Below are 23,131 nucleotides of genomic sequence, written 5' to 3' on the forward strand. Positions count from 1 at the left end.
GTAACAGTTGGCGACAGCTGACTGTTATTATTTCAAATGACAAATTTTTCACTTTTCAATTTCAATAGCTTACTAACTAAACTGTTTGCGTAGATATTTAGTATATCTGTTTATTTTGTGTGGTTTTGGTAGCATTCATTTAAGTGAGAGATTCTTCCTTACTACATTTAGACTGATCCGAACAGCAAGAAATAAATTCTGAGGCCCAAAGGGCGGATTTTTTTTAGGGCCCGAGATCCTAATCAGCCAAGGCCCGATAAAACGAGGTCCAGAGTACCGAATTTTATAATTGGCGAAAGATGTGGAATGTTCCTATTTTTTTATTTAATGAATATTGATGTGCATACTCGTATATTGATGTCTTTTACTGTCTGGGAACCAAATAATCAAAATAATTTTAGGTAAAAAGTAAACACAAATATTAAAACTGTTTTACTTTTTGTTTAATTGACATGAATTATTTAAAACATATTATACCAAGTATAACTATTAATAATTTTTACTTCATTTCTAAATTATTACCAGTGATGAAAAAAACACTAAAAATATTAACACTGCAAATTTATTATAAATATTCAATCCAATATGGTGTTACGCATAGGTAGATAGGTATGTTAATAATTTACAATAAGAATATATTAAATTGTTAAAAATTTATCCAGCATATTGAGCAGTGCCGTGGTAGGATTCAACGAGGAAGTTCAGTGGTTATTTTATATTTGTTTATAGACTATCAAACTAAGCGAAAAAAAACGTATTTTTATGTATTGTATTATCTGTCATCATTGTGAGTTTTCAAAGTTTTATAATTTTGGAATTACTCAGCCCGTGAAGTCACAAGTTGTTGTCGGTGAGTTGTGCTGACATTTAAAAGTAGAACCCCATAGCATCAAAATACACTAAATGTCGAAAATTTTATGTCCAATTTCCCGTAGAACTGAACTTCCCCGTGGTTTGCAAAAAAAGTTGACAAAATTTTGTACATTCTCCAAAACATTTCATAACAATTAACAGATTTATTTTGTAATTGTTTACAAAATCTTAGTTTGAAAAATTATAACTAAAACAAAATACTTTCTTATGCTATGTGTACAATAATATCATAATTTGACAAAATGAAACATTAAAATAACAAATCGAGAGTTGTAAAACTATTACATGAAACTGAAAACCAAATAAAAGGATCTTTAAATAAAACATTGAATAGCAATTAAAACATTGAATAAAATTTAATGTTTTTAAAAATCTTGCAGAAAAGTAGTGAAATATTACAAATCACTGACAAAATGTAATCTACATCTGAAAAAAAGTCTGCTCAAGGACTCGACCTTGATTTCTTCTGATAGTTAATTCAATGTTCTATTCACTGAGTCGTATAATGAGGAAGTTCGATGCTACGGGAAATTGGATACAATGTTTTTTCCTTCACGCGGCCAAATCTAGAGCATTTAATTGTACGGTTTCACAAAAACATATGAAAAAATTAATAAAAATGAACTAGATCACAAGTTCTTAAGAATCAACTAATGATAGTGTTGTGATAGATTTCCGGTTTCCAGGAAGCCAAATCACGAACCAGCAAAACTCTCAGACTAGAACTTGTGATGTCACAGACGGAGTAATTTCAAAATTACAAAACTTTAAAAAATCATAGCGCTAATAATACATATAAATAAATATTATTTTTTGCTTAGTTTGATAGTCTATTAACAAATATTTTTAAAAAAAAGAACATTGAGCTGCCTCATTCTACTTCTGTGTAACTAATTAATATTTTTATCGGGAATTAAAAAAAAAACATAATGTACTTATATAAAAATAAATAAATATAAAACATACATTTATCAAGACTTTATATAAAACAGCTGGAAACTTAATTTCACGATAGGAAAATCTGGATACTTGAAAGAGAAATTAAAGACTTATATTGATTAAAAATTGTTGATGTGGAAGTACAAACTTATTTTGAATCCTAAAACTGGTCGTAACCACTTTGGTAAATAAACATACTTCTACCTATGCTTATCTAAAATTATCGTAATCTAAAGAACAATTAAGGAAACTAATTGAGAGTATTTCAATACAACTATGAATCACATTAATCAATAATTGTTGGTAGTAAAGTTACTGTGAAATAGACATAAGTAAATATCGAGTTATGGTAACTATCATGTTATAAACATACTAGTATGTTTCTTATTATCAATTCTAACCTAACCCCTAAGCCCCAAAAGGACAAAGGAGTATGTGTTACAAAATTACAGGTTGACCAGCCGTATGTGGCAGTTTGATGAGGGCATGATCTCAGCATATTCTTAAATTAATTATAGAAGTAAATATAGAAACGATGCACAATTTTCCAACCCGAACGACTGCTTCCAACTGAGTTACAGGGTGCGAGGAGCGGAAGGGTGGGAGGTATTAGAGATCTAATTGTAAAATTGGTCAACTTCCATGTAAGGCTGGTTCAGCTACAGTCATAGTTTTGACCAAATAGGGGAACAAATTCTAATAATATTAATTTAAGCATGAATCATACCCTCATCACTTCCATTGAAACTATTTAGACCAAATCTGTCATCATACAATGCTATTTGAAGCATTGTTATAAATATTATCTAGCATTAATTAACAAGGCCATTAACATGGTGTATTGTGCTGCCATCAAATTTATTGAATATAAAAATACAATTAGGACACGCAATAAATATTATCAATACAGGAGTATTATTGTCTCTATTACTATTCAAACATTAATATGTCTAATTTTAAAAAATAATACAATCAGTAATAAGTATTCTCAAAATTCAGTTGCTAATAACATGGAATATGAATAAATGAATTAAATATATTTAATTATAAATACTGTGGTAACTAAAATAATTTGACCTAATTTCTTCTGGCTCATTAACTCTTGAAGGATATTGAGATAAAGATATTCACAAATGCTTAAATTATTTGCAGTCTACAACAGATAATGCAATCATTATCTGTCTTTTCTTTGGATAGCAAAGTAAATAACGGCAAGATGTTTTCAAACACAAATGGCACTGGTGTTTCCTGGTTTGGGTCCACGTCTCGAATCTATTTTAGAATAGGAATTCCTTAACACCGGACAGCAGATTATGGTGCTCATGAGAGTATTGAGAGAAGTAGCGCTGTCTGATCTGTAAACACCGGCGCACAAGTCTGATGGCAACGTGGGTCCAATGAAGATTTGTAAGTCACTCTTAGGGAAACCATCTTTGTAATATTTCTTAATAGTATCATAAGCGTCCATAATAACGGATATAAACAAACTTAAAACTACATAAATGTATAAACTGATGAATGAATACAAATATATACGACTAAACCACCACAACATCGGTGATTTCTTTGACATTATAGAAAATGTAGCGAACATATCATCTCCATTGACCAGAGAAAAGAGACATTCCGAAGTTGTCGCCAGGGAGCGAAACTTCATGTGGTAAGGGCCAAGTATTAACCAGCCACAAAAGGTAAACCCGCCATAAATTAGAAGGGCACACAGCAAGAATCGAGAAATCTTCGGAGCAGCACTCTTCAGAGTCAGAATGACAACATTATATGTTTTGAAGAATCCTAAATAGCGAAGTACCCCAAACCACACCAATAGGTTTCCAGTTCCCAAGAAAAGCGAACAAATATTCCACTGGTCATTAGCAAACTGCTTTCTTTCAATTTGCTCTTTGATTGTAGAACCCATAATAATTAAAATGTCATTAATAATTATCATTATATACCATAAATTAAGGAATTCAAATCTCCCCTCCACACTCAATTCCCTATCATACATATTTCTAAAGAAGTGGATCGTAACATTCTTTAAGAGTTGCGCTCTGTAAATGGCTCGACTGCAAAGAATAAAGGAGAGGGCACAAATTATAATAACGAAAATATTCAGAATACTTCTCAAGATCTGGTCAATCTTATTGTCTGTTATATAATGTACATCTCCCTTGCAGTAAAGACGGTAGGGCTCGGCATCCAAATCCAGCAGCATTTGCCCATCATGGTCCTGGTTATCAAATGTGATGACAATGTCGAATCTGTAGCAATCTGGAGGCGTGATCGGTCCCGCAGCCTTGAAGTTGACTGTCTTGACTGAGAAGGATAATGTAGCTTTCACGAGAGCGGAGAAGTTTATGTCAATATCATTTGCGAGAAGAAATTCTCTGGATGCGAAGGAAGAGTTGGATTTGTCCTTAGTGATGTTGATGCATGTTTCATCTATTTCAGAATTAAAGACATAGCTTTCGTTAAATCCGAATATTGTTCCCTTCTTGTAGCGATTAAGGCACAACTTGGGTTCAGCCATACTGTTGTCCTCGTTAGTATAAGAGTAGGTTCCGATGGCGTTGGAAATATTGGAGTATCCGTCGTATGCGTAATCGATAGTATCGAAGAATTCTTGTATTTGGTACAAAGCCAATGGGCCAGAACCCGGAGGGTACGCCTCTACCTCTCTCGTGGCATCCCACCCCCTGAGGAAAAGGTGGGAGAAGGTAATTCTATTGTCCCAAGTATAATTCACATGATTATATCGATTGTGAGCGAATAAACAGAGCTGAAAAGTCACCAGTATTATTTTGATAACTTGCACGCAAAACTTGTAAGGAAACCTTCGCTTGGCATACCATTTTTCAATCGGGTTCATGAAAAAGAATTGCAACTTTCGTCGCATTTTCTGTTCCAGCTGTAGATTTACAGAGTCAGGCGAGCTCGTAGTCGACTGTTGGGTATTTCCGTTGGCAGTAATATTGGTGCCAGCAAAATTTCGTTCATCGTCGCTTTCAGAAAAAGTATTTTCCTCGTGGGAAGACGTGATGTTATCCATTTCTAAATCGGACGATATGATAAGAGGAACTCTTATGTAGGCAATTTTAATATTTTTTTAGCACGCAAAATAAAAACATCAAATTGGATATGACTTGAATCGATATCCTATTGAAACGATTGTGAAAAGTTGACACTACTTATCATTATTAAAATGAAAATGAAGTTAAGTATTATTAAAACCTATCACAATAAATATACTTTTTGAAATCACCAAAAACTAAACATTTTTAGTATCACTATTTACGATATAACCACAAGCAACGAAGGCAATGACGAAGGGAATAAAATTCAATAGAATCAAAACAGAAACTTCTAAGGAATCACATCCCTTTAGATGACATAACCATAAAGTTTAGCACTCATTTCATCAAAGTAATGCATAAAATGAACTATTATTAATTTATTTTTTATTGAACAAAGAACAGATTTAGATTTCACGAATCCCAAGTTCCGTCAACACAAACACATAAACACAAGTGACATCGCGGATTATAGCAGTGTGCAGAGATTATGGCAGTGTAGTAGTGAATATGAGAATAGTGGAGTAGGTTGAGTAGAGAGTATTATTGTATTCGTAGCCATCTATATACATAGAGAACACCAACACCACTTAGCATCAAGTATACACGCACACAAAAGCAAATAACCACAGTGACACGAATACACTGACATCTGTAATTGATAAGATATTTTTTCAAACCTTGTAGCAACACTGCCTAGATCTGGCAATATTATCAATTTTGAACGCGTTCAGCATTAAAAATTTCAGAATAATTGATGTCTGTAATTCTGGTTTCTATTCTTTGGGCTCTGAGCTTCTTGAGGACGAAGATTATATAATATTAACAATATACTTTTGGATGCCAAATAAACGATTGTTATCCTATCACCATCATTCCCTTTCCACAGCTATGGTGCATAGGGCACTGCATTGGTACACCAATCACAGCGTATCTTGATCATTTTTGTTACATTAAGATAAGATTTTTTTTTTTTTTTTTTAATTTTTTTTTTACAAAAATAAATATTTGCGTTCTTATGATTTACCCAAATATTTAATTTTGAGGGCCATTTTTAACGAGTTGTAAATAACTCACTATTAGAAAATGGAATCAAGTTGGGGTAGAGTGGGATTCGAACCACGGACCTTCGGTCCGTGAGTCCGAGACACCAGCCACAGGACCACAACCCGATTTGATCAGTCTAACGCTTCAGGAACCAGTCCAGGGACTATGAAATATTTTAGTGTAAAAACACCCTTTAAAATAAATATTTCGTATCGTCCATGTCGGGAATCAAACCCGAGACCTCTTGCGTGGTAGGCAAACACGCTGACCATTAAACCACGGGGCCGATCAGACCTCTCAACTATTCACATTACACTCCATACTAATATTTTAACTCTACACCTACCACCTATCACCATCACATATGCATATAAAGTTTATTGTAATAAATCTTGCAATTCATTGAGTTGTAAATTATTTTGTGGAAAGTGTAATATTTGATACTGAATATTTACGCAAACTGAGGCTTTAAAAAGTCTTTGTATACTTGTTTTATTTTTTGTTTTTTTTTGTTATTAAATTTTGTGTTTTCAATTGGCACTCATCGTTTTTAAGATAACAATTTATTTATTTTTTACATACGAATGGGTAAACTTGTCGATAAAAATGTAAAAGTTCATGGCTAGATAATGTTAATTTTTATTGTCTATGGATTTTTGTGTTGAGTGTAGATTGTAGATGAACCATTATAAAAAAAAAAAACTGATAAAAACAGAGTTTGTCGAAGGTTTCGACTTTCGACTGAATTATTTTCCTAAATTGTTTTTGACTCTTAAACATGTGTTTTTCCGATAATTGAATGAGGATGTTGAAAATTATTTGCTTTTAAAATACAACGTTGATATTGAGAGAATACTCGAGACTAGTGATAAAAATAAAATTCTAGTGGCCATATTTAGTTGTAGTTGGCGACGTATGCTGGCAATAGTTTAATTTTGATATAAATATGTGTGTTATATATTTTACCACATGAATCTCTTCGAAGTTTTCACCTTAACGTGTGTAAGTTGATGTAACCCCCAACACTAAAAATGTCACAAATTAAATTGGAAGATCTCATCAATGAGAAAAGGTAAGAATTATTTAGTGAAGTAAGGTTATTTGCTGTATGTCACTTTAGTTTATCAAGAATTACTGGTTGTTTGGAATAATAAATGTATATGAAACACGATTGATTAGCACTAAAACCTATCACAGCATACAATAAAACCGAAAGACATGTTATTTTCATAAAAGTGATGTGGCTATAGCATAAAGTCGAGAAGGTGTCCTATGATACAGGTGAAAATATTTTGGTTTTCTGGAATAAGCTCATGTGCTCAATGTGGATTATTAGTGGAAATAATAAGTTAGTATTTGCTGCTATAAAAAAATAATTCAGTAGGTAAGTAAGCAGTACATTTTTGTATGTCAGTAATGAAGGTCCCATATCTCGCTACCATCACGCCTTCTCTTTGTAAGAGTAGTTAGAAAAGGTAGAATACCTTACCAATATCTTAACCCTCAAATATAGCCTCTTCACATCTTCCTTGGCCATGCATGGCTTCTACTTCCAGCAACATCCTCACTTTCTATATCTTCTATCTGTTTTTTAGCCGTCCATTATCTTATCTGTTTCTAAATTTTACCCATAATAAACTGTTTGTACAGTTTATATTATAAATCACTTTAATTTTTGGTTAATGTCGACTAGAGGTGGGTAAGACCCTGTCACCGAAAACATACGTGTCACTTGATCTGTATCTTTAAAGTGACCGAATCTTTTAAGTAGTTCAATTGAACGAATGAATCTTTTGCTCATTTTGCTCATTTAGTTCATCATATCTCCGCATCTTTCGCATTATCATATCATTTGTATCATTCTATCTTTCGTATAATTGGTTTCTTCTTTTTTTCGGATCTCTAGTTCGTTTAGTTCTTTTGTTCATTTTAGCGGAGTGTGTGTGAGTGCGAGATAGAAGCTAGATTTCTGCATGTCTTGCTGCTACAAAACGAATCAATGTTTGAAATTCTAGCATCCTTATAGTGTTTGAAATAATTAAATATATTCTTCAACTATTTAAAAAAAGTCAAAGTAAATTATTTTTGAATTAAGTAAATAATACATTGTCAGCCTCACACGGTGCAGCAATCGGCGCGTTTGCCTACCTTGCAAGAGGTCTTGAGTTCGATTCCCGACATGGTTGACATGAAATATTTAACTATAAAGACGTTTTTCACTAAAACATTTCAAAGTCCCCGGACTGACAAGTAAAGGGTAAGACTGATCATCTTACCTTCATGTAAAAAAAAAAATCTGAGATTCGCTGCGATTGGTGTACTAATGCAGTGTCCGATTCACCATTAGATGTAAAAAATGAATTATGATGAAATAATACATATTTTTTTTTTTTTAAATGATTGCTTGTTTTAAATGGAAATATATTAGTTATTTAAAAATTTTTAGTAGGTTTTATTTACAAAGAAAATATTTGTTTACATGCATAAATATTAAGCTTTTTACTTTGTTTTATTTCTTTTGAGTATTTTTTGATGATAGGGGAAAAGTGTTTACAAGATGGCCCCTGAATACATTTTAAAGAAATACAAAATAGTACAATAAATGTCAATCCGCCCTAGTTTTATTGTTTCGTTTGGATTTGGACGATTCGTGTTAATTGAGCCTACGTGTTCAATAAACACACTTGCACACTTCGAAAATGTTTATAGATAGAGCAAATGACTATGTATGCGTGGCCTCAACTCAAAACAATTTACCTATGCTTAACCTATCTACTAACTACGCATACCGAATGGTGACACGGAATACGGACACAATCGTTGCGAACGAATGAACTAAATGAGCTAGAGATATAAAAGATACGAATGATACAAAAGGTACGAAGATTCATTTAGTTCGGCGCTCTTTTAGTTTGCAAACTAACTGACCGAGAAGAAAGAAACATATCTCTAGTTCGCGAACTACACATGTCTAATGTCGACCGGTTTCGAGGTTACTTCCTCATCATTCTCGAGCAGGGAAAGTTAGTGAAAGTCCTGATCAATGTAAATTAAAGCCAGTTTAGTTCCTGATCAATTAAAATTACTCGAGGATGATAAGGAAGTAACCTTGAAACCGGTCAACGTATAACATAAAACTAAAGTGGTTTATACTAATTTATAAACAAATGTCATACCACAAAGTGAAAAATGATTTTGATATTTAAAAAAATATCAATAATGTTTACCTAGGAGCATTAAGAAAAAATCTTGACATTTGTGAGAGATCACATTACCAATAGTTACGCAAGAAGACTGATATTCATTGGAGTGTTCATTCAGGTAATTGGTAGTCAGGTACATTATTTAGGTATTCTGATTGATTTAGTCCTATTTGTTACTGATAGTTATCTTCGACACAAACAACATAGTTTTATCAACCACGATGCAGAACCAACCTGCCAATGGTTATACCGATGAGTAAAGCAATTTGTAGTGAGTAAACCTTTTATATTTTTATTTATTTATATACATACAGAGTACTTTTTCTATCTTCTGCATGAATACCTCACTGGGCACAACCTGTGTCGAGGCATTTATTTACATGATATAATTTATGTATCTTAGTACCTTAAATAGTATATTCATTTCCAAATACTAAAGCAATTTTAATACGAATAAAAATAATTAAACTGTTTAAATATAATTAAAATAAATTAAAAACTGTTTTGAAAATGAGCGATAATAACAATAAATTATATTCTTAAATAACGAAAATATGAGTACAATCTATACAAACTCAATAAATGACAAGAGCCAATGGCATTACTTTCATATTCACTAACCTACTGCTTTGGAGGGATGACTGTCTCGAGTCGATTCTCGGGACCCAAATCATACAGCCATTTTTTGCCAACAAACTAGCAGGCAACAGTTAAACATAACCATAAAAAGATTCTAAAACATATAGGTATTAAGTACTCATATATTTTTTTTTCATTTGAAATTATTAATTGTGCCCTGCCTTTTTCCAGATTCGCTGATGATAATTTGCTGGGAGTAATATTATACTTTCCAGTTGGAACAGTACTCGTTGTCATCAGGCTGATAGTTGGTATTCTGGTTTGGTTAACATCAGCTGTACTTCCAGAAATATCTTCTATTAGGATATTTATCTCGAACTTCACATGTTTTACTTTAGGTAAGAATTAGAGATGGGCATTTAGGTTTTCTTATAAGAGTAGCAGTAACGGTTACTGTTTCACAAATAAAGCTGTTTTGGAAAGACATTTAAAAAATAACAGTTTAGTGCAGTATGCGAAAGTTTCCCAAAAAAAAGTTTTTAATTTGACTAGACTTTTAATTAATTTTTTCAGAACCTTATTATATGGAATAAAATGAATATTTTTTAGCTTAAAACTTTTATAAAATGTAAATAGAGAATGAAATAAGTAAAGCAACTTTGTTTTTAACCACTTTTTTTTATACCGACCGGCTTCAAAGCTGTACAAGTTTCTTTATCAAGGTATACTTAACTAATGAATTCTATCCTATTTTACTATATCAATATTGTGCTTCGTATGGAACTAATAAATCAAGTCTCTTTGTCTTGTAAGGATGTGAAGCGTTATTTAAGATGGATGCACTCAAAACTAGACAGGAGTGGACTAAAGGAAATATTGTTTATTTGGTTATTTATTATTTCTTTCTTATCATGAATCGCTTGTTTAATTTCTAAGATTTCCAAGTTGTCTAATTTTAATATTTTATTTTCAACATGAAGAACTTTTAATCCAGTGTCCTTTATTGAAAAAAATGATTATTTCTATCAGATGGTTTGCGAATTTGGAAAAAATATTATTTAGGCACCTTAAGTGTTCTTTCACTCTAATATTAAAGTTTCTTATAGTTTTTTTGGAAAAGTGGTGTAGATTGAATACAATTTAATTGGTATATGCCCATATTTATTATATTTAGGTCTTTGTGAATAGAAACCTTTAAGTTCACAAAATGTCATTTCATTTATACCTATAATTATGTTTTCATTCCGATTATATGAATATTATATGTACATTAATATTCATTTATTAGTTTGACATTTATAATAAATTATCCACTCTAAATTATAAATATTGTTTTTAATAAATAAAAAACTTGAACTATTTTCATCTATAGCGTTTATGAGCTGCAAATAATAAATGATTATCAAAAAATATCATTTCGCCGCGGTGGTGCGGCATCTACAAGAAATTGTGAGCGCAAACATGTGAATATTATTGTATGGAGTATGGATGCACATGTCAAGAAAATAAAAAATAACTCCTACTTAAATTGGGCAGGCTTCTTCACTTACATTTTTTATTGGCGCTTACACTAAAATTGAGCCACTTAGTAAACTTGTCAATCATTTTTTATAAGTTCAGTTACATTTTTTTTTACCACTTCTACTAAGAATATTATTATTGTATTATAATTAGCGATTTACCCAATACTATCGGTGATATTTTATTGTTTCCCATATATCGGAATCAGCTATATTTATATGTCAATATACCAATATGTTTCGAATTTCGCTCTTTAAAAAACCCATGTGAATGTGTGGTGGTGTAACTATTATTAATTCTGTAGTATAAAATATTCGCCAGTGACCGTGTTTCCTCGTGACCACTGACTTTACAATAATAGTATGATTTTTCTGTAATAAATTATTCATGCAAGTGTTTTAGTACTCGGCTATTTGCATAGTACCTATGTTCTTCTATCTGGGGGTTAAAATGTTTTCATCTTGAAAGTATTAAACTAAATAATGTAAATTTCTTTTATTTTTTCTGCATGTACTAAAGGTCATGCCTAAAAGGTATTTCAACTAATAACTCTGTTTTTATTGTAGGTATTTGTGTTCGGAACGAAGGAGTACGAGAGGAAAAGACGAGACTAATGGTTTTTAACTCTGTATCAATATTCGACCCTCTTGCGCTACACCTTTCAACATGTTGCATTACTGTAAGTAAACTCATATTAAACCGATTTAGTAAAATATATATTTGGATATGACAGATCAACAAGGAAGATTAGAATTCCAAAGATGCATATGTAGCACGGCGACTCTTTAATTTTAAGTGAACAGCTTAAAGCCGATATGCTTAAATCTATTTTAACGAAAGTTGATTGTTGGCGATGTTTTTCCAAAACAAATATAGCCCATTTTTTAAGTTATTGAGCTCAACTTGACCGACTCTCGTGGCAGTTTATTCTAACCATCAACATTGTCTTCTCGTTCTATTGCATGATTTACTGCTATGAATCTTTTTGGCATTTTTTATATTTTTGTTTTATTCATATATATTTTTTTAGAAGTTTATACATTTTTAAACATTTTTACATACAAATGCATGTTATAATTTTATGATTAACGTTTCTACCTCTCTAATGGAGTAAGATGCTCGTTTTTAGAGAGGGCATTCGTTTTGCAATTGCACACTTTAAAAAAATATTTATATAAAAAGATTTACAAAAATATTTATACAAGTATATTTAACTACAAAAATAAATTAATACAATAATATAAAAGGGTAAAAGCTTGTGCAAAACAAAATATGCACGGAAACAATTAGCGAATGCATGAGATGAATATCGTCCGCTAGAGTCACTCTCTCTATGTCTTTTGGCGATAATATTGAATAAAACATACATATATATTGTTGCGATAAATCCATATTTCATTGTATTATATCGTGGGTATACTGGCAAAAAACGTTAACTCGAAAATATGCGGATTTGACTTAATGATGCAGTTTTATGAAGATTGTAACGCTCTACAAACTGGCAAAATACACCAAGTCATATTAAATTTCATATATCTGTAGTTTTAAAAATAAATTTAAGCTTAAGTCGTATACTGGGTATTTCGTTCAGGCTAAAAGCTTTAAATAACTGAATATTTACTTAATATAAAATTAAGAAACGGAAAAATTAAAAACATGTTCTTAAATCTTACTATCTTTAAATAAGATGTAAAACAGTAAAATTGGAACACAACTTAAATGCTTGAATTCTCAAAACAGGGATTTGAGAGTTAAAAGTTTTTTGCCAGTATACCCATGATATATTTTTATTGTCAATTATATATTTATATTTTTACTTGGCAGTGCACACATTGAGAAACTGCCTTTGATATGTAGATATACAATATTTAAATTTACAACTGAGCCAATATTTTATTTTAGGTTATTAACCCCTTACCGCATGGATTTTTTTTTGATTTGAAAAAAATATATGTTATGTAGAATACTTATATTTTAATATAAATAATATTTTAAATATTTTAAAGTTCGGGCCATGTATGGGTCCATATTCGGTAAGGGGTTAAAATACACATTTGAATTTTTCTATTCCCGTTTTTATTTTTATTTGTGATGGCACCTCACTTTCAGCTGTCCTAAGAAATCCAAAGATTAACAAAAAAAAAACTAATTCTTTTAACTAATTTATTTGTGAATAATAATGACATATGTAGGTATTCAAAATGTTTTCATATTGTTATTGTGTTCAAGGAAAAAAAAATACAACTTACCGTGTAATTTTCTCACTACCAACATATTCTGCATTTACGATTTATTTTATGAGGATATTATTTGTGCTAAATTTAGCCAATTAGAATACAATACATCATCATCATCCCCTATCCACACCTGATGGTGCATAGGGCACAGCATTGGAACACCAAATGCAACGTGTGCGTATAGTATGTATGCATTTACAAGTACACATATATATGTATTTATATTCTAATGATGCGTCTATCTCACATGTTATTTGATGTAAATTTAAATTTATCTGTATTTAAGAATACACAAATTGCTCTTAGTGTATCTGCTAATTAACCACATCTGCAATTCTTTTTTTTAATCACCTGGTAGAACTAATATTGATTCCATATATATGTTCGGCATACTAAATGGTATTAATCGATGTTCCATCATTACTGGGACAAGTAAAATTTAATATTCCGACTCGTAGGTTAAAAAACAGTGAAGTACTGTTCATCGATCATCATAGAACAAACTATGGCCTTAATTCTCCAATGACCCGTCTTTGTCGTATTGTTAACTCAAGACAAGATCTGGACTTTTTTGGTTTAAGTTTACAACGATTTAAACGACCACTAAATAAATAGTCCAGATCTTGTCTTGATATCCCTTATGTTTGTCAATGCGTTTTAAAAAAATGTTTTGAACTATTCTTTTATTGTAATATTTAAACCCTATAAATTGTATACATGGACACTGTCCATTAATAAATAAATATGACAATAGTTGTATTTGTACAGATTGAATTGTATAAAAATCTATTTCAAAAAGTTTCATAGTAATCTTCTGTGTGAAAATAAAAAGTACTGACTTTCAATATATTTTTCTTAAGATGTGTTCTGGGTTGTGGTTCTGCGGCAGTCTTGTGGACTCGCACATCAGAGGTCTAAGATTTGAACCCCGCTCTACCACACTTGATTCCCATACTCAAATATTTCATTTCATTTCATTTTTTTGCACCATAACAGGCCAGGAGGCCCAATTACATTGGTGTACATTACAGAACAACCAGGCTTGAGAAAAATCACATTTTTAATTTTTGTGTTCTCACCGGGAATCGAACCCGGAACCTTCCGTGCATGAGTCAAGCGTCTTGACCACTACACCACGGAGGCCGCCGTGTCCATATCAATACATTACAACGGAGATGAAGAACATTTTATGAAACAACAAATGATTTTGCAGCACAACAATGCTCGACCCCATATTGCGAAAGTGGTCAAGACATACTTGGAATCGTTGAGTCCTACCCCACTCGCCTTATTCTCCAGACGTTACTCCCTCTGACTATCATTTGTTTAGATCAATGGCACATGGCCTGGCTGACCAGCGCTTCAGCGGTGTATGAAGAAGTGGAAAATTGGATTGCTTCAAAAGATGACGGGTTTTTTCAATGTGGGATTCTTAGTACGCTTTCCGAAAAATGGGAGATAATAGTGGCCAGCGATGGATAATACTTTGAATTTTTAATCATAAATGCATAATCAGTTTTTTACAATAAGGCCTCGAATTTGGAAAAAAAACAGCGGAAGCAAAGTTGTACACCTTATAATGTTTCCAAAATTAGTGAAATAATATTGGTTTTGTTTGTTGTAGCCAACCAAATGGGATCTTCCAACTCCGTTGGCTTGGGCTTTAGGTATGCGGCACATGGGATCTCCCTCATCGAACGAACAATTCCGTGAAGCTGTCAAGTATGTATTTAGTTTCATCATTACATTTTGTAGCTTAACTATGATCCCCTTTCCTAAACTTTATTAGAGATGATGGAATGTCTCAGTGTTATGGAATTCATAATTGAAAAAAACTTTTCACCATTTATGTATAAAAATTACAACAGGAAATAAGCAAATTCAAAGACTTACCACTAGTGTTATAACTTTCCTGTTTTAAGATGATTAAATAAATAAAGATGAAGATAAAATAATAAAATAACAATTTTTTTATTGCTTTATGTTTTTAATTATTAAATATGATTCATTTAGCATAATGAGGAAGTTCAGTGCAACGGGAAATTGGATACGAAAATGTTTTCTTACGGGCGGTAAAAATTAGAATAATTTAATCGTTGAATTAAAATCATCGAAAATTAGAATCATCGAAGTTTCTCAAAAATGTATGAAAAAATTGATAAAATAAATTTTGATAAAAATGAACTACTTTAAACGTCATTACTAGTTCTCCGTAATCAACCAATGACAAGGAGTTGTGATACATTTCCGGTTACCAGGAAGCCAACCCACCAATCAGGAAAACTCACCATAGAGAAATTGAGACGGCACAGGCAGAGTAATTTCAAAATCATAAAACTTTAAAAATCATAGCGCTCATAATACGGTACACAAAAATGTTTTCAGCTTAGTTTAATAGTTTATTAACAAATAAAAATGCTAAACTTCCTTATTAAAGTGGATGTAATCATATTTTATTTACCAAAAATTTTACTGGAAACCGAATTTTAACAAAAAAAATGCAGTATTTTATTATTTCGTTAATAAGAGTTGCATTGTTTTTTAAAATTTCACAACCCACAATTCTTCAATCACAATATTCTAAAATTAAATATGTTCCGACTCCATGAGACATTTGTCCTGTGCAGAGTAAACAATATTTTTCAACAATGTATTTTTTCACATTATTTTATAGTTTTGTTTCTTAATCTTCGAGATTTTTCTTTTAAAACATTTTTATTTGTTTTCTATCAACAAAATATTGTCGACGGCAATCTATATCCGTGTATGTAATATCAACGCCCAAGTCATCCAGTTATGGCATTTGGCTCTAAATATATTGCTAGTAAAAACAAAAAAAAACATTTTAATATCTCTCTTCTAAAGTGGTCAAATTTGAGTTTGAATTGCCGTCGACAATAAGTTAAATTTTTAATAAACAATATTTTTCCATCATCATCATCATCATTCTCTTTTCGCACCTAATGGTGCATAGGGCACTGCATTGGTAACCAATCGCAGCGTATCTTGATCATTTTAGTTGCATGAAGGTAAGATGATCAGTCTTATGCTTCAGGTACCAGTCCAGGGACTATGAAATATTGTAGTGTGAAAACACTCTTTCAAATATTAATTTCATATCAACCATGCCGGGAATCGAATCCGAGATTGACAATTTTTAAAAATAGCTGAAAATTTTTTAATTTATCATAAATCCGTTTTTAAACTTTAAGATTGTTTAAAAATTGAAAACCTAAAAATTAAATGTGTTATACGCATGTCAAATAAAGTAAGAAGATTTTAATGAATCTAAAATTATTTTGTAAAATAATTCTGCTTATTTTGATTTTTCCTTAATGGACATGCAGACTACAATTGTCAAATATATAAATAAATAAATAATACATACTATTCATAATATATGGTATTATTCCAAATACGTCTCCTACTCTATTTCACATTCTTTGCGGTAACTAAGTTGACTTTTTAACACACTTGAATATATCCTTGCTTTCCTTTTTAGAAAAAAGTTTGCGGATATTCCTAATGTCCCTATAGCAGCTCAGCCAGAAGGATGTCCGACCAGTGGAAAAGGCGTGCTGAAGTTCAGTGAATGGCCATTCATGCTTTATGATAAAGTGCAACCAGTGGCCATAGGTAAAGGAATTATGGTCAACTACAACACAATTTAACCTGATCATAAAGACCAGGGTTGTAACGGAGCTCCGCACCCACGGAACATCCGCTTGCTTTTGAAGACCTGTGCCGCATCCGGTTCCGCACTATTGCGGATGTTTAATGGATGCGTACCTCTTTTTTACTACTTACATACAGTAAAACCTCGTTTTTAAGTTTTCCCGCTTTTTACACCGAAATGTTCAGGACCCATTTTTCTTCATACATTCTCATACCTCTCAACTAACGTTTTTTACATTTTTTATATCCCCGGTATTACGCTTATAAATTTTTGGAGTTCATTTGATGTGTCAAAAAAGCCAAAATTATGTCGCAATAATGATTTCGCAACCCGCGCGCCACCGGTAATACAATGAAGAATAAAAACAGGTAAACAACTAATAAATGATAAATCATTGTCTTAACCTAAATTCAAAGCAGGTGCAGTGTAATTGACCTTTTTGTTTAAGTGTCTTCCTTTGGGGTTAGTCTTAGCTTTCATTTGAACAAAAACCTCAAATTGACTTGTACAAATCATGACAAATGTTTAGAAGCAATAAAGTTTTAATATCATTAAATCGCGATGTTTAAAACATAACAATAGAAATATTTAAAGTTAAAAAAAGATAGTTTAAAAAGCCGCGATCTATGACGGTTGTTTTTAGTGATGCCATAGAAAAAAAAAGTGATACCGTACAAATAAATTTCCAAATATTTAGGGGAAAAAATATTTTATGTTATTTTATGCAAATTAAAAATTCAATTTTAGATTTTTTTTATTTACACAAGAAAATAATTTTTACATGCTGTTTTTAAATAAATAAAAAAAAAACAGATTACACAATATTGTTTGAAAAAATATAAAAATATTTTTAGTGAAATCATTGCAAAAAGGTAAAAAAAATATTGATAATTAAATTTCCACTTATTACCGTTTTTACAATTTTTCTCGAAGTATATGTACACTAAAACATAGCAAATCAATTTTATTTTTATGTAATTCCTATTTTTTCCATACATTTAGCGTTTTCTTCAGTTTTACACTTTTTTAGTGCTCCCTTGAAAAACGTAAAAAGGGGGTTTTACTGTACTTTTTAGTTGTTATTTTAGAGAATTTTGTTGTTTAAAATGTTATATGTGTATAGCTTTTTTTTATGGTTTTTCTTTTTCCTATGTTTTTTGAAATATGTTTTTTACTAAATAGGTGCGAAGGTTTTCACGGTCACTGTTATCAATATTATGTATCAGAAATGTGCCTACTGCTGACTGTGACACGGTACAAATTACTAGTACATAAACACATACATTTCTCTATAAAACACACAGTTTTCCCTGAAGATGGCTCCTGCAATGGTAGCCGAAACGTCGGATCAAATCCAACATACACGGTATCACCCAAAAAAGATACATAATATTGATGTTTTTTACTGTACATATATGTAATTTTTATTTTTTGCTATGTCTTTTACTATGTTTTTTGTTATGTATTTTATTTTTTACTACGTATTAACTGGGTTTTAAAATATGTTTTTTTTTTACTATGTTTCTTACTCTTACTATGTGATATGAACATTTTTGCAAAAAATATATAAAAATGAACTACTTTTGACTACGTTACAAGTTTTTAAAAATCAATCAACGATAGAGTGTTGTGATAGATTTCCTGTTTCCGGGAAGCAAACTCGCCAATCAGCAGAACTCCCAAAAGAGAACTTGTGAAGTCACAGGCTGAGTAATTGGAAAATTGCAAAACTTTGAAAAATCATAATGTTGATAAAAAAAAATTTTTTTTTGGCTTAGATAGGCTTGGATAGTCTATTAACAAATAAAAAAATCACTACTCTCTCATTGTTAAGAATTTTCAGTACTTGTGTATTTTTTACTTACTTTGGTAATTGTATTCCTCAGATGTTCGAAGATGGTTTGGTAAAGTAACTACAGCATCACTGAGCCACTGGTCCAGTGATGGGTTCGCGTGGAGCGATCTCTTCTGGTTTCTGTGGAGTCCCTATACTGTATACACCCTACAGATGCTTCCCACTGTGGAAAGGGCGGACAAGGAAACAGCCCAAGAGTTTGCCGACAGAGTACAAAAGATAATTGCCAATTACTTAAAGGTAACCTTTTCATCTTTGTTTGAGCCGGCACCAAAAGCAAGATGAATAAAGTTTGATAAAATTAAAATTAACATTTTACCGAACAATTCACTCATTTTTTTTTTGTACCACTGTACTTGTGCATTGGTGGGCCAAATTTCACATTTCTTTTTTTTCACCGTTTTCTTAATAATTTATGTTTTTATTTTATATTATTTGTAATGTGTAAATTTGTTCACGTCAGTGCGTCACTTGTAAAACACATGAGCCTGTTTTTTTCGCAAGTCCAACCTGAATTGTACGTATTTTGGTTATTGTATGTTTTGTTTAGATTAAAATATTTAAAAAAAAACAGTTTTCAAATTCTATAAAGTTTCTTTAACTATATGTAGTGCAAAATTATTAATTTATTTCATTGTTTCTTATTATTTACCTTATTGTGGAATTTCACTATTTTAATGAGAACTATGAATACATCGATATTTTGTTTCCTCGATGATTGTAAATAAAGCTTCAAATATCAAACAGATTCTTTTGTTTGTGTGATATTGAATTATTTTATTGGTTATGGGTCTACATACCATTATTCAAATTGCTCTGGCCTTTATAAGTATTTTCAAACACGAGTGGAATGTGTTTTTTAAGATAGATTATCCGTGTGCTAATTTAGGTATTATGATTGTAGGTTGAGGCCACTCCGTTTACCTGTAACGCGGTGCGATCCTTGGTGGTCTCTCGCGAGGCTGGACCTACTGCAAGTCCCGGCCCGACTACATCCCAATCCAGACCTGACCTGCGTCGGATGGCAGCTCAAGTTAAGGAAGTCTTGCCCAGTGTTCCTCTAACAGTAATTATCAAAGATCTCGGTGAGTCTCTGATAAACATTATCACGGCCATATCAATAGGATATTACAAATATCCATTATCGTTTTAACCGTATTTCCCCTTTCAGGATTTCAACCTGAGAGCAGTCATCGAGTCAAATGACTATATAACTGTATTCTTCATCCGCCTTATAATAAGTAAAGATTTAAATACAAGGAAAAACAATAGAATAAGAATTTAGAACATGTTGTGGTCCCATGGTATTGTTGTGGACTCGTAGATTAGAGGTCTGAGGTTCGAACCCCGCTCTACCACGACTTGATTCCCTTTTTTTTGCACCACAACAGGCCAGAAGGTTCAATTACTACAGCGGTGGCACAGAACACCCAGGCAGAAAAAATACATTCAATTTTTGTGTTTTCACCGGGAATCGGACGCAGAACCTTCAGTTTTAATTAGTAAAAAAATCATATACAGTGAAACTCGGTTTTAACGTCATTGAAGGAACCAACAAAATTATGATGTGTAACCCCAGTGAGGTCACATTATTTTTATTATTGATTATAATTTATAACAGAAAAAATATGAATAAATAAATAAATATCAGTGACGTTATAAAAGAAACTCCTTGAAAACGTTATTTTAATTAGTGGATTTTTAAAAAAAAGTTTTACTTATTAATAATATACGACATTGCGTTGATATTGATACGGACTACATTACGTCAAACTAGCAATATTTAAGTTAATACACAAAGATTCAATTTAAAAAGGAAAACTACAGTAGTGCGTCGAGTGTGGCAGCAGATGTCTCTTTGAAGCGGAAGAAATGAGAACGTGTTTTGGCGGCTTCTTGTAGCCTCTTGTAGCGATGGACAAACGAAATTGATGCTATAACCGAGACTGGCAATCTTAATTTGTTTTAACAGAAAAGGAAATCATTTTTGAGAAGGGGATATGGCAGTCTCGGCATTTACAGGGCTTATGTCTTTAGTCAGTTCTTTTACACACTGTGTAACATTCACCATTCTGCCTGTGTTTAAACATCTACATTTCCTCAACTCTTGCATCTGTTGACTTTTTTTAACTAAAAGAGCTGAAACCTTTATTGATGAAGCTGAGATGCATCTGGCTGAATTATTACATCTACTAGGCAACGCTTTAATACAGTTGTTCAATTTGATAAAAAAGAGAGATTGGCAATATTCAATGACGATAAAACCGGGTTTGCATAACGCTAATACATACAGTTTGGCTGGACTCACTAAAAAGTGACGTTACATCCGAATTGACGTAACAGCCGAGGCCATTAAAACCGAGTAACACTGTATAACCATTGTTTTCGTGTGATTCCTATAATTTATATAAAATATGAGATTTTTACTAATGAAAAAAAAAGCTTTAATCGATTCTTCTTTATAGTTGGCTACATGACGCTTAGGTTTTTCCGATAAATCTTTCGATACAAATTTAAATGTTTTATCTTTTATTTGAACAGAAGACTTGAGCGAACATACAGTTTGTGTTAAAGAAACCAACATCATTTCTTATCAGATTACCATTTCTTAAAATACAATATATATACATATCTGTTCAATGCTGGCATAACAGATTCTTTTTATATTCCAGGTAGGACAAGGAGCGTCGATATAACATTGTCGAACATCCTCGAGGGTACCATTCCTTACACTCCCGAAGAGGAGACAACCGCCTCTGTGTCCAGCGCCGGCGGAGCGGCCGCCAGCGCTGGCAGTTGCTCCCCGGGCCCTCATCCCGTGTCCACAGCTGCCTCCTCCTTTCCCCGCACGGCTCAAGACCGCCAGCACAGCTTCCAGGAACGAAAGGCTCAGCTCATTCAAGAATCCCGTCAGCGATATTGCCAGAAACACGGACTCACACATCTACTGTAACATCCGAAATTCCTGTTCACATATTTACAACGGATGTTTAAATTTATAGAGTGTATCGATGTTAAATGAAATATATGTGCTCGAAAATCATGTAGCCGGTTTAATGGGACATGTGAATTACAGAGAATCAAACCCGCTCTTATTTATTTTCTTAAAATTAATGTTTGAAGTTGGTAAAATTATGAAAAAAAAATATTATTTATTAGTTGTGTACAAAAATGTATGTATGCTTTTTGCTATTTTATGGCTTTTTAAGTTTCTGTACATATTTTGGCATAATTTTATTGATTTAAGAAAATAACATTTTGACATGTCAATTTTTTTTTGCATTTATCTTGGAAATAATTTAATTAACACTAAAGCGGGTTTTGAATCTCTACAATTTTTTGTATAAAATAATTCTTATCCTTTCTAAATTATTGTTATTATGGCCCAAATGAAAATGCTAATATCTAACTAAAAACAGCTCTAATATAACTTATGTAGGTTTTTAGAAGTAGTATCAATATCCCATTTTTCGCTGATTTTTTGTGCTTATTCAGATATCTAAGTTTTTTTTTTTACAAGCTTGTTACAGAAATTAATCAATAAAAATATAAAACAACTTTGTTATGAATTTGGTGCTCAGATTTCCTTTTTTTCTTTCTCTGCAGAGGAGTACATGTACACATTTAAATATATGTGTATTTTAAAAATAAATAATTTTTTTGGCTTACGTTAAAATTGATGACAAACTAGTTGGTAAAATATGGCTGGATAGGAATCATTATTAATTACGTAATTAAATTAATATTTTGTCTAAGTGTACAGTAGAATTGCAGCCAGAAATAATATTTTCCTAATTAATTCAGCGAATCTATTGAAGATTACATTTTCGTCTTTTAGTCTCATGGTTAAAAATAAATTATTTTTCAAACAAAAACTTTTTGTCTACTTGGTACATTAACTGTTATTTTTTTGTCTTATATGAAAAATGTATAAATTTATTGAAATGTGTATAAGTGCACTTTTCAAATACCACATAAGTATTGTGTACTTATTAAAACATATTTACATACATATTTATCTATAAACTTTTATACAAAATACAAGAATTGAAATCTAAAAAACTATTACAAAAATATATATGTATACTATTTATACAGTTTAATATTTCGTGTACGAAGTGTTTGTAAAT

At 31.7% G+C, this 23,131-nt stretch overlaps 2 protein-coding genes across 2 annotated transcripts; one reads left to right on the forward strand and one right to left on the reverse strand.

Annotated features, from left to right (window-relative positions):
• Window positions 1-2,653: 2,653 nt before the first annotated feature.
• On the reverse strand, window positions 2,654-5,338 carry LOC148272741 (mucolipin-3-like). Its single transcript, XM_088239626.1, has one exon. It carries the CDS (start codon window positions 4,859-4,861, stop codon window positions 3,035-3,037), a length of 1,827 nt encoding a protein of 608 aa, XP_088095752.1. The 5' UTR covers window positions 4,862-5,338; the 3' UTR covers window positions 2,654-3,034.
• A 1,305-nt stretch (window positions 5,339-6,643) lies between these two features.
• Window positions 6,644-22,731, forward strand: LOC148272742 (lipid droplet-regulating VLDL assembly factor AUP1-like). Its single transcript, XM_088239629.1, has 8 exons — window positions 6,644-7,002; window positions 9,944-10,110; window positions 11,800-11,912; window positions 15,095-15,192; window positions 16,973-17,106; window positions 19,033-19,241; window positions 19,906-20,086; window positions 21,674-22,731. The coding sequence occupies exons 1-8, from the start codon at window positions 6,962-6,964 to the stop codon at window positions 21,952-21,954; spliced, it is 1,224 nt and encodes a 407-aa protein (XP_088095755.1). The 5' UTR covers window positions 6,644-6,961; the 3' UTR covers window positions 21,955-22,731.
• The last annotated feature ends 400 nt before the right edge of the window (window positions 22,732-23,131 follow it).

This window comes from Micrasema longulum, unplaced genomic scaffold, assembly GCF_059751315.1.
Source record: "Micrasema longulum isolate JH-2025_06_02 unplaced genomic scaffold, ASM5975131v1 h1tg002204l, whole genome shotgun sequence".
NCBI lineage: Eukaryota > Metazoa > Arthropoda > Insecta > Trichoptera > Brachycentridae > Micrasema > Micrasema longulum.